The sequence below is a fragment of the Salvelinus fontinalis genome, chromosome 27 (genome assembly GCF_029448725.1).
Source record: "Salvelinus fontinalis isolate EN_2023a chromosome 27, ASM2944872v1, whole genome shotgun sequence".
NCBI classification, from domain to species: domain Eukaryota; kingdom Metazoa; phylum Chordata; class Actinopteri; order Salmoniformes; family Salmonidae; genus Salvelinus; species Salvelinus fontinalis.
The window spans coordinates 10,908,429-10,922,721 of NC_074691.1; the positions used below are offsets into that span (position 1 = coordinate 10,908,429).

Sequence of the window (14,293 nt, forward strand, 5' to 3'; positions counted from 1 at the left end):
ATACTGTGTATATCGTCTTATGATGTGATGCATAATTGGATAAGTGATAACATTTTTATGCAAAGACATTTTCTTTCAAAACACAGGAGTTAAATGACATGAATACAACCAGTATGACTTCCCCCAAAATCAAGTGCTTTATCTGTGGTTGGTTTTGAGCAAAATTTAGAGTGTGAACTACATTTCAGTGGTAATACAAGATCTCTGTATGCTTTCAATTTCTTAAACCTCCCTCAGGAATATCAAAAACAATCATACAATTTACTAAATACTTTCACCTGATGAAGGTTATCCAATCCTCAAAAGCAAGACCTTTTACTTGGAAAATATTTCAACAAACAGTTTTGGTAAATAATTGTCTGAAGATAACGACCCTACCGTTACGCACTGAGGTCGGAATGCAATCATGGTTATATTAAGACACTGTGGTGCCAGCGCGAGACATGAGTGGAAAAACGTACCTCAATGCAGGGATGGGACATGCCACTGTACTCCAAATGTTACATTTATCCACACTGCTCCATCGAGAAGATTGAAATTCTGCTCATGCCCTTTTTGACCTCATGCTAGGTAACAGTAGACACCGCAGCCAATTTGGAATGCAGTGTCAGCCAATCAGCTCCTTTGTTGTTCAACGTAACGTGCTATTCCATAATGGCTGATGTGGCTGCTAGCTAACATGAAGACTAAAAAGGAAGTTTTGCGCAAAAACTAGCAGTATTTAAATCTTCTTGGTGGAGTAGTGTGGATAAAGGTACAATTTGGAGTACAGTGGCATGTCCCATCCCTGCATTGACTTACGTTTTCCGAACCCATATCTCGCGCTGGCTCCACGGTGTCTTAATGTAAACATGATTGCGTTCCGACCTCAGTGCAGCGTAAAGAAGCGGAATGGTAGGGTCAGTATCTTCTGGCAAGATAAAGTCCAGCCAGCCCATCAAATAATGTGAACAGCTAAACTGTATTTTATTTTTTAAATTGGGACATGTCTGTTGACATAAATAGCCTCTCCGTCCGTTCCACACACCAAGCATTGTCCCAGTACATCCAGACTGTTCACAGACAGCATTTGGCTGGGCAGCATGTGAGTGGTCTCAAGGTGTCCCTTACTAGAGTCCCCAGTGAGCCAGGCATTGATGCGGGACTGGTTCCCACCTGCTGGGGCTATTGCGCTGCGAGAAATTATGCTTGTGTTCCGTCCACCTGGTGAAAAATCAAATCAAAAATAAATCACAATTCTGATTGTGAACTATTGGTGTTACAGTAATGTTATCATGCTAAATAAAAACAGGTGGATAAATCAAATGCTTCCCATTTGGCAGGAAGCACAACAGTCCTGCTCTGTGAGCCTTGAAAACATATCTCTGATGACTTGCCTTGTAAGAAGGATGGTGTGTCTGAATTTGAAGAAGACTCCCAATGCAACAGTGATCCATCCTCTGAGCATGAGAACAGGTGGTCTGGGTTTGATGGATGAAAATGGACCTCCCACACTGTGAGCACAACAAAAACATGAGTTAAAACCTTTAAACTGAAGATCGACTTGCTATTTTAGTGAATTAACTACTTCCATAAATATGTCTTACTTTCAGAAGTGTGTGCCTCCATAAGTGAAAAGGGCATGTTGCCTTGTCTCACGTCCCAGATACAGAGCATGCCATCCTGCCCCCCTGTGGCCACAATGTGTTGTTGGTTGGGGTGCCTGTCCACACAATGCAGTGGGACTCTGTCTCCAGTTCTAGAAGGCCCCCCAAAAAGACACAAAAACACCGAAAGATGCACTATGCAGAAATCACTCTGTCATATCCTGGTTGCTAAATTTCTGATAGTTATTTTAATTTCAGTTTACGTAACAAAATAAGCAAGTATAGTGTAGAGAATCATTGTACCTACTAAACCACCGAAATACATTTTCCATAAACAAAAATATAGTATTTTCGGCTGTTTGAAGCTGGTGTACAAAACCGAAAGTAAAAGAAGCAAAACTGAAACTTAAGAACATGGAAGCATAGAAATCGCACACATAGAACAGATCTACCGCTTCTTAGACTTGCTTTTAATGAATAACTGGTCTATAACACATTTTATGTGAATTTGGTTGGGTAGCCCAAAAATATACATATTGCAGCTTTTAAAAAAACAACAAAGGACATTACACAAGTAAGTTGTTGCACCAGAAAAACTGATTTACGTCAGCTCCTCAAATATGTAATCATCTTACAGTGAAAGAATCTGCGATGGTTCATTGCCTGGTTGCCTGAAGTCCCATAGTTTGAGCTGGCCAATAGAATTGACGGTAAGGATCTCTGTAGTCCTCAGGAAAGTCACAGCATGGATTGCGCTACTGTCAGCCTTTTCTGACAGGAATGAAAAATAGTATGTCAGTATCATCTTGGCTAAAGGGTGAGATTTCACTTGAAGTTACAGCTGACTTTTGGAAATGGATATGAAGGCTATGTCATTGCAAATTCAAAATGCAACCTTAAAAAAAATAATGGCCATTGCCAGGAGAGCATACAATTATATACACTCTTATTAGCACATAAGGACCTATTGTTTCCTTCTCAGACCTATGGTGCGCAGCACTCCTTCCTGGTCCGCTCTGAAGAGCATGATCCTTCCATCTTCCCCAACCGTGACAATCTCAGGGCTGTTACACACAACTCCAGTACATGGGGCGTTGTCGCAGGGATAATGATGTGCTCTTTCCCACAGTTGAGAAACAGACAATGTCTGTAGAGAAGAGAAAATAGATGCTCCACAAGCTAACTTGACATTTGTAATTGATGTATCCATGATTGTTGGTATATCTTCATTATGACTATGTCTTGTGAAGTAACATCCATACCTGGCTGTTGTGGTGATGCCGAAAGATAGTCACCGCTCCAGTTGATGACGCTGTTACTATTCTGTCTTGATCCAGAAACTAAAGGAGTATAAGATTGACATTGAATTATGCAGTGGTGTAAAGTACTTAAGTAAAAATACTTTAAAGTACTACTTAAGTAGTTTTTTGGGTATCTGTACTTTACTTCACTACATTCCTAAATAAAATTATGTACTTTTTATTCAATACCTTTTCCCTGACACCCAAAACTACTTGTTACATTTTGACAGGGAAATGGTCCAATTCACACACTTATTAAAAGAACATCCATGGTCATCACTACTGCCTCTGATATGGCAGACTCATTAAATACAAATGATTTGTTTGCAAATTATGCCTGAGTGTTGGAGTGTGCCCCTGGCTATCCGTCAATGGGGGAAAAAAACAATAATTTGACGTCTAGTTTGTGTAATAAGCCATTTGAAATGGTTTATACTTTTATTGTTGATACTTAAGTACATTTAGTACATAGCAATTCCATTTCCTTTTGATACTTAAGTATACTTAAAACGAAATACTTTTACTCAAGTAGTATTTCACTGGGTGACTTTCACTTGAGTCATTTTTTATTAAAGGCATCTTTACTTTACTCAAGTATGACAATTGAGTAATTTTCCACCACTGCAATTATGACATAATTATATTGAAAATCAGGACCAAGTACAATAATATCTAATATTTGACACCTAATAGTATATTAACTTACTTGAAGGTCCAGAACATCCCCATTATGTTTGTATTCACATACTAATTGAGGGTCTCCCTCAAATTCATCGTCCATACTGGAGACCCCATTCTCTCCGATGGACCAAATTGAAATGCGGTTGTCCTGAAAAAGAGATTTCGCTAGAGGTATGCAATCAGACAGAAATGTTCAACAGCTGAGTGATGGTAAGTTACACTAACTATCAGTGCTTAATTTGAGCCGAATAGGATCCACACCTCTGATTTGACTGTGTTTGTTCCGGCACCTATTTGCCCAGATCCGGTATCTCTCGCTGTATGATTTTTTTTATTATTTCACTGTTTGCACTTTAAACATTCTAATAAAAGCGATCAGCATTAAATCAAGTTGCCTCCTCGTTATTTCTCCCGCTCCTCAGAAAGACCAGCATGAAAAAGTGCTGGCCACACTGATTCCAGACCTGCTCTCTTACTTGTAAATAGAGGTTATGGGGAGTGCCAGTGGGGTAAGTAACTGATCTTGACACAGGTCTTGGTAGTGGTGGTCAGATAGTGAAGAAGTCCCTACGTAATCACCTCACGTAGCCTAGTCGTCTCCCTACTGAATTTGAATCGTGGGAACACCAAATAAAAGATGATAAGAAAAGGCAGTCTAGTTTGACATTTTTCAAGTCCAAAAATCCAGAGAAGGATGGTGAATCGAAACAAGAACGAGCCAGAGAACTGTCAGTGCTGGAAGAAAGGAGTGAGGGGCAAACTGTTCCTGATGGCAATACTAATCCCGCCAGTTCAGCATCACCACCGGCACCTCCACTAGCTAGTAGGCCTACTAGCGAGTCAGGGAGAGGGAGACGGTGCATCCACCGACGAAGACCAAGCAAACGCATAACCCCTTGCTTGCCATACAAAATTCGAAGTTGGACTGTACAACATGCAAAAAGATAGGGAGCTTGGGTATAGAAAACGACTGGAGGGATTACACTAGCAAAATAGTTGGTGGAATGTACAGTAAATTAACATCCTATGCATCAGACATAAAACAAACATAGCCCTCGGAAAAAAGTATTTTGAACATGCCTGAACAAAGGCGCATTTGGTGGCAGCCTTGTAGACAAGGCTAAAGAGGACACCCAGGTTAACACTCAAAATTTAATTTAAAAAAGACACTACAGCCAATCTTCAGAACAGCCTTAGGAGGCTAAACATCACAGCCACATGCCTCCTTGACATGGGGCTCCCGAGTGCCGCAGCGATCTAAGGCACCACATCTCAGTGCTTGAGGCGTCACTATAGACACCCTGGTTTGATTCCAGGCTGTATCACAACCGGCCGTGATTTGGAGTCCTATAGGGCGGTGCATAATAGGCCCATTGTCATTTGGGTTTGGCCGGTGTAGGCAGTCACTGTCAATAAGAATTTGTTCTTAACTGACTTGCCTAGTTAAATAAAGTAAAAATAAAAAATACTGTAAAACATGGGGAGTCATTGTGGGAGGTTTTGAAAACTAAGGCAGTCCATTATTTTGTCCTTTACCTTCACAGCACAAGTTTCATCTGAATATGTGCTTCATATTATCACATAGGCAGGAGGCCAATATAGTCTCACAAGTGTGCTCTGCTGTAGCCTACATTTATGTATTTTATGAAGTTATATTGCGATATTTGTTCTACTGCTACATTGCTGTCTTGAACATTATATGAAATTCGGGTCTTGTAAGCCCCACAGCGGAGTATACACTAACGTTCAAAAGGTTGGGGTCACTTAGAAATGTCCTTGTTTTTGAAAGAAAAGCACATTTGTTGTCCATTAAAATAACATCAAATTTGTAAGAAATACAGTGTAGACATTGTTAATGTTGTAAATGACTATTGTTGCTGGAAACGGCAGATTTTTTTATGGAACATCTACATCGACGTACAGAGGCCCATTATTAGCAACCCTCACTCTTGTGTTCCAATGGCACGTTGTGTTAGCTAATCCAAGTTGATCATTTTAAAAGGCGAATTGATCATCAGAAAACCCTTTTGCAATTATGTTAGCACAACTGAAAATTGTTGTTCTGTTGCGACCCCAAACTTTTGAACGGTAGTGTATGTGCATATGGCAGGTGTACTGCAGTGTCGTAAAAATATGTTGCTGAATATTGATGTCTAGAAAATTAGGCTATAAGAAATTCAGACTTGTGTAGCTAGCCCCGCTGCAATACTCAAATATGTGGGCATACTGCAGTGACTTCTAAAATGCTTTGAATAAATTAGCACCTTGGAGAGTGCTGTCCGTTTCACCACCATCGATAGTGGGTTACTTAGTTGCTACGTTGTGTTTGACACTTTTTCTCAATGTTTTCCGGTAACGTTACCTCACTGAGCCACCCGGATAACATCACTCTCGCGCTCACTATGTGTTCCGGGACATCACGATTTACAAATTAAGCACTGCTAGCTAGCAACGTCAGTTAAGTGAAAGGTTTCTTATTATTGACAGAATAATAGAGCAAAGTAACGTTGTGTTGACATTAGCTAGATAATGGTAAAGTTAGCAGCCTAGCTAACTAGCAAACCCACCTCGTTGTCCCAAGACCCAGTAGCAAATATGTCTGGTTGCTGTAAAGACGAAGATGAGACCGGTCTCCATCTCGTTTTGCTGATTTTCTTTGACACGTACTTAGCATTGATTCCCTCCATCAGAATAATCTTAAACGTAGCTCATTACTATTTCTGATGTATTTGTAAACGTATAATTAAGTCCCCTCTACATGCATTTCCCATAATCCCGCCAAATCTCGTACAGTGGCCCAATGAGGACAAACTCAACTAAACGTCAAACGCAATGTGATTACGTCACTAATTCACTAACGTGTTAAGCTCTCGCGCCCCTCCTAGTGGGTGAACGCGGAAGATAGAATCTTGCTCTGGCAATCAAATCTGAGTGGTCAAAAACCCAAATTTAAGATGAAATCTCCGATTAGCTAATTTATATGCAATCATAATTTAGTCAGGGACTAACCGTATGAAAAAAGCTGCAAACTGCGAAGTAAAAGTATGTCGCGTGACGTGTCCCCTCCGTCTGTTTTGGAGGTTGTCAGTTTCATAGGCAAAGGAGTTTGCGCAGGCGCGGCATTGACAGCCGCTCTCTACCTGCTCCGCAGAGTGTGTTTAATAATGGCCTGGAAATCTGGAGGAGCCAACCACGCAGAGCTTGTAAACAACCTACGCAGTAAGTTTACTCATTATGTAAAGTGGATAATTAAGGCTTTTGGTTTAGATATCTAATGGGCAATAGAGAAATGCTGCTTTCTCCAAAGCATGGTGACCACCGTCAGGCTATTAAACGTTGGGACATTGCACACTGGTTTCCTCTGTAGTCACGCTAATATCTGGCTGATGTTTGCAAATCTGCAGCTGCTACCACAGAGTGCTAGCTTGCAAGTTAACAATTTCATCGACACAGTAGTGGCTTTATTAGGTGCAAAGGCTATAAATAAATCCTTAGGTATTTTATGTGCGTCATATTGTGCTTTGCAACAAACTTGTTTATCTACAGTAGCTAACTAGCTACCAGCCACAGCTGTTGTTACAATAAACATAGCTAGTTAATTTGCTAGCTAGCCAGTTCATATGATGGTCATGGCATATCATGCGGAGAAATGCGGAATACCGAAGCCGTTTGTTAGTTAGCAAACCTACTAATTACATGCATTGGAAGTTCGATTGAGTTGATCTCTGTTTTTACTACTAAAGCAAAAGTATGGTCCAATAGTGTGTGATTGCTGTCCGCAATTCGGGGCATTACTGTGTGGTGATCTATGATTTGTCGCCTCAGATGGTTTGTTTATATAGCAGGTTAGGCCTAGCTACAATGTCTGTGGCATCATCAATATCATAACACCTGCATCTGAAGGAACGCCACCCCCAAATCATAATCTCATTGGTTCCTGCATGAAGGCCCTTTTGCGCTAATATTCTATAAGTGGAGCAGGAAGTCAAGCAGTAGAACATTTGAGGTGCCGGTACTCAGTTCTGGTGAGCTCCTGCCCAAGTCAAGGACTGATTACGGCCACAACCTGTACTGGAGTGCTCCCGCCTGTGTACCGGAGTACTAGCTTAAATCTGGACTTATAAAAGTATAAAGAGGGGTTCCTGCAGATGCAAGAACGCCCAGAATTGCGGGACACAATTGCACCCTTCTCATCTGGTTAGCTAAAAAGCTGTAACCTGTGGGTGTGGTATCCATGCCTAGCATGTTGATCCACTGTATTGACTGTACCTAAGTTACTGTATGATGGGGAATGCCATTCTTTGGAGAGGCATGATCCAACCTTGTTGTTATTAAAGCAGGCCACTGGTCACACACTCAGCACTCATAGATAGTTAAAGTAATCCTTCTGACCCCCCCCTTAAAAGATTTAGATGCACTGTTGTAAAGTGGCTGTTCCACTGGATGTCATAAGGTGAATGCACCAATTTGTAAGTCGCTCTGGATAAGAGCGTCTGCTAAATGACTTAAATGTAAATGTAATGTAGTTGAGCAATATTTAATCCAATTTGCAGTCACACCTGACACCACTGTGGTGGTTAGCTCTGCTAAGATTGTGTCTCTTATGTGTGTGTGTGTGTGTGTGTGTGTGTGCCATAAAGTAAGGAAGTGGGAGGTGACATGAGAGAGATGATGAAATAAAGATGTCAGCTTCTTGCTCCATTTCCCTTCCTGAATTAGCTGATTTAGATGTATCTAATAGATTAGATCTCTTAAATTCACCAATTTACTAGGCAGATACTTTTGGTCATGTAGTGCATGTGGACACCTGCTTGTTGAAAATCTCATTCCAAAATCATGGGCATTAGTATGGAGTTGGTTCCCCCTTTGCTGCTATAAAAGCCTCCACTCTTCTGGGAAGGCTTTTCACTAGAACATGTTGGAACATTGCTGCGGGGACTTGCTTCCATTTAGGCATGAGCATTAGTGCGGTCAGGCACTAGGCCTGGCCTGGCTCGCAGGCAGCGCTCCAATTCATCCTAAAGGTGTTCAATGGGTTTGAGGTCAGGGGTCTGTGCAGGTTAGTCAAGTTCTTCCACACCGATCTCGACAAACAATTTTTGTATTGACCTCGCTTTGTGCACAGGGGCATTGTCATGCTGAAACATGAAAGGGCCTTCCTGAAACTGTTGCCATTCTACTGCCAATGTGTGTCTATGGAGATTGAATGGCTGTGTGCTCGATTTTATACACCAGTCAGCAACTGGGGTGGCTGAAATAGCTGAATCCACTAATTTGAGGGGTGTCCACATATTTTTGGACATATAGTGCATTTTTTGTAACGAAACTAAAATCTCCTGAAGACTTGGTGCAGACTGCAGTGAGGCTTTTTGGCTTGCTTATGTCAGTGTCCAACATGATTTGGCCATCAGGCCTAGTTGGCTATATTTACACGGTCAGCGTCCAGAAAAGCACTGCAGCAGACACTTTGGTACTAGGGCGGGTCTGAGCGTTTTGCCAAAAGCCCTTTGGGCTTGATTGTGCCTTGTTCACTTTTAAATTGTAAATTGCATAGCTTTACTCATTGTGATACTGTACACTACAAGGACATAGGCCTATTTTATGTTGATAACGTCTTCTGCATGAGAAGAGATTAAGGCCAGCTTTTAATATGCGCAAGCAGGTACAACACTGCATCCAGGGAAACATTGGGTAAAATGTGATGCTGAAGTGGATTAATATTTCATCCACAAAGTTGAGTTCTGGGTGAATTTTAGCAACATCCATCCTCCCCCGTTGTCATGTGCTTTCTGATAAATTTAGGCCTACTCACCAACTGCAAACCATAAATTAGCCTAAACCAGATTTAAATGGGTCAAACTCAAGATGCATGCTAATTCCTGAATAGTTTTTCTTGTATGCTCCTTAGGCCAGGCTTTTCTCTGTGAGCTTAAAGCTGATTATCACACACACTGGGTTCAGAACATCAAGTTATTTAAAGCCACTATATGTAACGTTTTGGGCGACGCAACCAAATTCACATAGAAATGTGTGTTATAGACCTGTCATTCTTATTGAAATCATGTCTAAGAAGCGGTAGATCTGTTCTATGTGTGCTATTTCTATGTTTCCCGTTCTTAAGTTTTGGTTTTGTACACCAGCTTCAAACAGCTGAAAATACAATAATTTTGGTTATGGAAAATATATATCACTGCTATTTAGATGGTACAATGATTCTCTACACAATACTTGCTTGCTTTGTCACATAAACTGAAATTAGGAAAACTATTAGAATTTTAGCAACCAGGAAATGGCAGAGCAATTTCTGCATAATGCATCTTCAAGAGTTGGTCTTTCAAGTGCAATGTCTTTCAAAAACATGAAATATATCCTACTAGCCTATTGTGTACATATAGCTGCATTTGAACTGTTCATCTGAAGCTGTTGGGAATGCAGGTGTAATGTCCTGTGCATTCGGAAAGTATTCAGACCCCTTGACTTTTTCCACATTTTCTCACGTTACAGCCTTATTCTAAAATGGATTCAATTGTTTTTTCCCCCTCATAAATCTACACACAATAACCCATAATGACAAAGCAAAAACAGGTTTTTATAAATTTTTGCAAATGTATTAAAAATGATAAACTGATATCATATTTACATAAGTATTCAGACACTTTACTCAGTTGAAGCACCTTTGGCAGGGATTACAGCCTCTAGTCTTTTTGGGTATGACGCTACAAGCTTGGGCCACCAGTATTTGTGGAGTTTCTCCCATTCTATTCTGCAGATCCTCTCAAGCTCTGTCAGGTTGGATGGGGAGCGCCGCTGCACAGCTATTTTCAGGTCTCTCCAGAGATCTTCGATTGGGTTCAAGTCCGGGCTCTGGCTGGGCCACTCAAGGACATTCAGAGACTTGTCCCGAAGGCACTCCTGCATTGTCTTGGCTGTGTGCTTAGGGTTGTTGTCCTGTTGGAAGGTGAACCTTCACCGCAGTCAGTGGAAACAGGATGCACCTGAGCTCAATGTCGAGACTCATAGCAAAGGGTTTGAATACTTATGTAAATAAGGTGTTTCTTTTTTTGTTTTTATAAATCTGCAAAAATGTCTAAACCTGCTTTCGCTTTGTTGTTATGGGGTATTGTTTGTAGACAGAGAATGTTTTTTTGAATCCATTTTAGAATAAAGCTGTAATTTAACAAAATCTGGAAAAAGTCAAGAGGTCTGAATACTTTCCTTATGCACTGTATATTGGCGACCACTCAGCAATGTAGTTGTTGGGGCCCAGGGTCTCGGGGAGAAATAAGAGCAGTAGCACTGGCTGTCGCTGGCACTTCCTACTGTCAGTGGAGCCTCCTGTGGAGGGATTATTTTACTCTGAAGTCACTGCAGTGTTTGTGAATATGTTACTCTCCACAAATCCACTGTACCGTTTAACACCGCCTGTCTTCCTTTGTCCTTTAGAAAATGGGATCATCAAGTCGGACAAGGTCTATGAAGTCATGTTGGCCACAGACCGAGGCCATTTCTCCAGATGCAACCCTTACATGGACTCCCCACAGGCAATAGGTGTGCTTATTTATTGTAGTACAATAAAGTATTGTAGTGTAAATTCAATACACCAGCTATTGATGAATGTTAGACGCTAACAATCACTTTCTTTGACCCCAAAGGCTATCAAGCAACCATCAGTGCACCACACATGGTAGGCCTAGCTATGCCTTTTAGTATTTGTTTAAATTGTTGCATATCTTATTAATTATTATTACTATCAAACATTGATCGCCTTGCTCCTATAATGGATACCAACTTAGCACGTACCAGAGGTTTGCAAGTACAATGCTGACAGGTGGTGATGCAGTTGCATGATGCTCTTTCTACCAGCATGCCTATGCGTTGGAGCTTCTGTACGATCAGCTGTATGACGGGGCCAAAGCTCTGGATGTGGGGTCTGGCAGTGGAATCCTCTCTGCGTGCTTTGCACGAATGGTGAGCTATATTATGATGACGGGTTAATACATAACATAGTTTCTGTATTTTGGTGGTAGGGTTGGGGTACGTTTTTCTATTTCAGGTTTTTGGGTTCTGTGTAATGTTCGATGGCACAGACTTGTATACCTTCCTAATTTATTGTCTTTAACAGGTAGGTCCCAAAGGGAAGGTGATAGGAATTGACCACATCAAGGAACTAGTAGATGATTCTATAACCAATGTAAAGAAAGATGACCCCAGCTTGATAACATCAGGTAGAATAAAACTAATCGGTAAGTCTGAAAAGCAGCAAAGCAAGATGGATTTTTTCAAATTCAATTTGGTGACTTGTATTATTGGGTTATGAAAAGGTATTGTTCAAATATAAAAATTAAGCTTAAAATACAGTTGCTGACGCACTGACTGTCAAGTAAGGAAACATGGGTGCGGCACTGTCTGCTGTACTGCAGTCAACCAACATCAGTGTCAGAGACGAGGTCGAGGTGGCATCGCACAGCTCTGATGTGTGCCCTGGCACTGCCTTTCAGTGCGGCCTGCTTGGCGGGTATAAGGCTGGCAGCGTGTGAGTGACAGCTGCTGCCTGTTTGTTCCGTTACAGTGGGAGACGGCCGGATGGGCCATCCAGAGGAGGCGCCTTACGATGCCATCCACGTGGGCGCGGCAGCACCCAACGTGCCACAAGCAGTAAGTTCCCAAACCACAGAAAAAACAAATGAAGGCATCAAAGGGGACCCAGTTAATAGGAGTCCCATCGCCACAATCCACCATCATCCGTAGGAATGCTGTGGTCAGAGAGGAGATCAAAACCAACACGGACTCTAACTCTGTTAGTAACTGCAGGCTTTGGTCGGTTTCAGGAAATATGTTAGTGCTCTATGCTGTGTTATTTTGTCAAACAGTACCCTGGTTTATTCAGGTATAACTACACTGTAGAATATTTTGATACTAGGCTAGCCATTGCATTGTTATTGTGAACATCTCGTCTTAGAAGACTTGTCTAGTCTGATGGAGTGGAAAACTGGGAATGTCTGGACCTTGGGGCAGGTTATCTGGTTCTGACCCAGTGAGTGTCCTCTCCTCCCTCAGCTCCTGGATCAGCTGAAGCCAGGCGGCAGGCTGATTCTACCCGTGGGGCCGGCCGGAGGGAACCAGATGCTGGAGCAGTACGACAAACTGGAGGACGGCAGCACCAAGATGAAGCCCCTGATGGGGGTGATTTACGTGCCTTTAACAGACAAAGAGAAGCAGTGGTCCAGGTGGAAGTGACTTCCTACTCCCTCTCTCCTTCACACAGTGGGCAAAGGTGAAATGGTGTGGCCTGGAGCAGATAATGGATCCCAAGGGGCTGTGTTTGCTGCTTGTCATTAGTTGCTTCTTCCATACCATGTCAACTGGCTGCACGTTTTCTTAGTTTTAATCCCGTAAACGAGTATGATATTTTAGATCTGTTCAGCGAAACAAGAGTGCAGTGACGCAAACAATCAAGTGTGGATTCTGTTTGGTATTACAAGAATGGTTTTCTTTGAAGTTGAGTTATGTTTGTTGGTTGGCATTTGGCTGTACTTCTGGCATGAGAGCTTATCAATTTTAATCATCCTTGTTCTTGAGGGGAAGTCTACAAGAGACGTTAAGCTTCATTTTGGATTTTGCACGTGGTGTGGGGCTTTCTATAACAGTTTGGGCATGGGAGTGTCTAACTGACCTTCAGTGGCATGACGCGGGTGTTATGATTTTGACACAGTACATTTCCTCTTTTTAAGTCCATCGCTTAATGTTTTGCCTCTTTCTCACAGGGATGAACTTTGAGGCGACAAACTGTCCATATACCACATTTTCAATGTGAGCCTGGAGGAGACGACTTTGGGTTCCAACAACAGCCATTGGAATTCAAAACATAAACCATGGTGATTTTGTTTTCTTTATCATGCTGAGGAATAACCCCTGAGGTTGGGAAAAACACGGTTATAAATTGAACAGAAGAAAGTGCCGGGGTTAGTCTTTTTTTCAGGCCTGCATTTTTTTGGGGGGTTGTAAATCTTTCCTTTTGATTTGCTGCAGGATTTTGAGTTTTTTTTTATTTTTACATTTTGGTTACATCCGTGAGTTGCAATCAACCATTTCAACAATAATGCATTTCAGCTCCATCAAAGCTGAGTGTGAAGACGTTGCCAGACTGATCTGATAAGGAAAGCCTGAGTTGATGAGATTATTCACCCACTTGCTACCGATTTTGCATCTGAAGATCTGATTGTAGATATCTGTACTGCTCTGCTAACATATCAGCCCCCCCCCACCCCCCCACCCCCCCCCCCCACACACACACACAGTATTTAAACAGGCACACGCAGGCTGCACAAATGGCTACTCTATCCCACATCCAGTTGTTTGACATGCAGCACATGACACTAAATGGCATTAAAGAAAGGACTATTACACCTAGATTTACTTGTACAGTTGGATACAGGCAAAAGCCAAACCACAACACTCTACAACAAGAGTGGAACACTTCCACATGGTTTCAATGACAACATTGTCTGCAGGCTTTACTGATGACCGACACTAAATGAAATAGCCGGTGCTTTGCCAAAATAAGCCTCAATGCAAAGAAAATGAATGTTGTTTTTTTAAACATGGAACTAAAAAGCACATTTATTTTGGATGGTCCATGGCTTTCACAATTTCTGGAATGGCAAAAATGAAAATAAAGAAATGCTTATGTTTTTGTCCCTCTTTGTGCTGTGGAGTGTTTATTGT

General features: G+C 41.7%; 2 protein-coding genes across 4 annotated transcripts; one reads left to right on the forward strand and one right to left on the reverse strand.

Annotated features, from left to right (window-relative positions):
- Nucleotides 1-47: 47 nt before the first annotated feature.
- LOC129825025 (nucleoporin Nup43-like) lies at nucleotides 48-6,654 on the reverse strand. 2 transcript variants are annotated; one of them, XM_055884676.1, is made up of 8 exons: nucleotides 6,578-6,654; nucleotides 3,594-3,716; nucleotides 2,849-2,926; nucleotides 2,571-2,733; nucleotides 2,222-2,357; nucleotides 1,587-1,738; nucleotides 1,377-1,493; nucleotides 48-1,203 (listed from the first exon to the last, which is right to left on the reverse strand). In XM_055884676.1, the coding sequence occupies exons 2-8, from the start codon at nucleotides 3,666-3,668 to the stop codon at nucleotides 974-976; spliced, it is 951 nt and encodes a 316-aa protein (XP_055740651.1). In that variant the 5' UTR covers nucleotides 3,669-3,716; nucleotides 6,578-6,654; the 3' UTR covers nucleotides 48-973. The 2 variants fall into 2 exon arrangements, with proteins under 2 accessions (XP_055740651.1, XP_055740650.1); XM_055884675.1 differs by lacking the exon at nucleotides 6,578-6,654 and adding an exon at nucleotides 6,136-6,372.
- LOC129825026 (protein-L-isoaspartate(D-aspartate) O-methyltransferase-like) lies at nucleotides 6,476-14,265 on the forward strand. Of its 2 annotated transcripts, none has more exons than XM_055884678.1 (8): nucleotides 6,476-6,787; nucleotides 11,012-11,116; nucleotides 11,221-11,252; nucleotides 11,432-11,536; nucleotides 11,691-11,811; nucleotides 12,138-12,223; nucleotides 12,626-12,842; nucleotides 13,333-14,265. In XM_055884678.1, exons 1-7 carry the CDS (start codon nucleotides 6,613-6,615, stop codon nucleotides 12,803-12,805), a joined length of 804 nt encoding a protein of 267 aa, XP_055740653.1. In that variant the 5' UTR covers nucleotides 6,476-6,612; the 3' UTR covers nucleotides 12,806-12,842; nucleotides 13,333-14,265. The 2 variants fall into 2 exon arrangements, with proteins under 2 accessions (XP_055740653.1, XP_055740652.1); XM_055884677.1 differs by having other exon boundaries at nucleotides 12,626-12,795.
- The last annotated feature ends 28 nt before the right edge of the window (nucleotides 14,266-14,293 follow it).

What these genes read in the sequence shown, in the direction of transcription:
- LOC129825025 (XM_055884675.1), bottom strand. Translation starts at nt 6,255, where the DNA reads ATGGAGGGAATCAATGCTAAGTACGTGTCAAAGAAAATCAGCAAAACG. An exon ending in GGCATCACCACAACAGCCAG is followed by an intron (nt 2,734 to 2,848) that starts GTATGGATGTTA and finishes TCTTCTCTACAG; the next exon opens with ACATTGTCTGTTTCTCAACT. An exon ending in GGAGGCACACACTTCTGAAA is followed by an intron (nt 1,494 to 1,586) that starts GTAAGACATATT and finishes TTGTGCTCACAG; the next exon opens with TGTGGGAGGTCCATTTTCAT.
- LOC129825026 (XM_055884677.1), top strand. Translation starts at nt 6,613, where the DNA reads ATGTCGCGTGACGTGTCCCCTCCGTCTGTTTTGGAGGTTGTCAGTTTC. An exon ending in GCTTGTAAACAACCTACGCA is followed by an intron (nt 6,788 to 11,011) that starts GTAAGTTTACTC and finishes TTTGTCCTTTAG; the next exon opens with AAAATGGGATCATCAAGTCG. An exon ending in GGACTCCCCACAGGCAATAG is followed by an intron (nt 11,117 to 11,220) that starts GTGTGCTTATTT and finishes TTGACCCCAAAG; the next exon opens with GCTATCAAGCAACCATCAGT.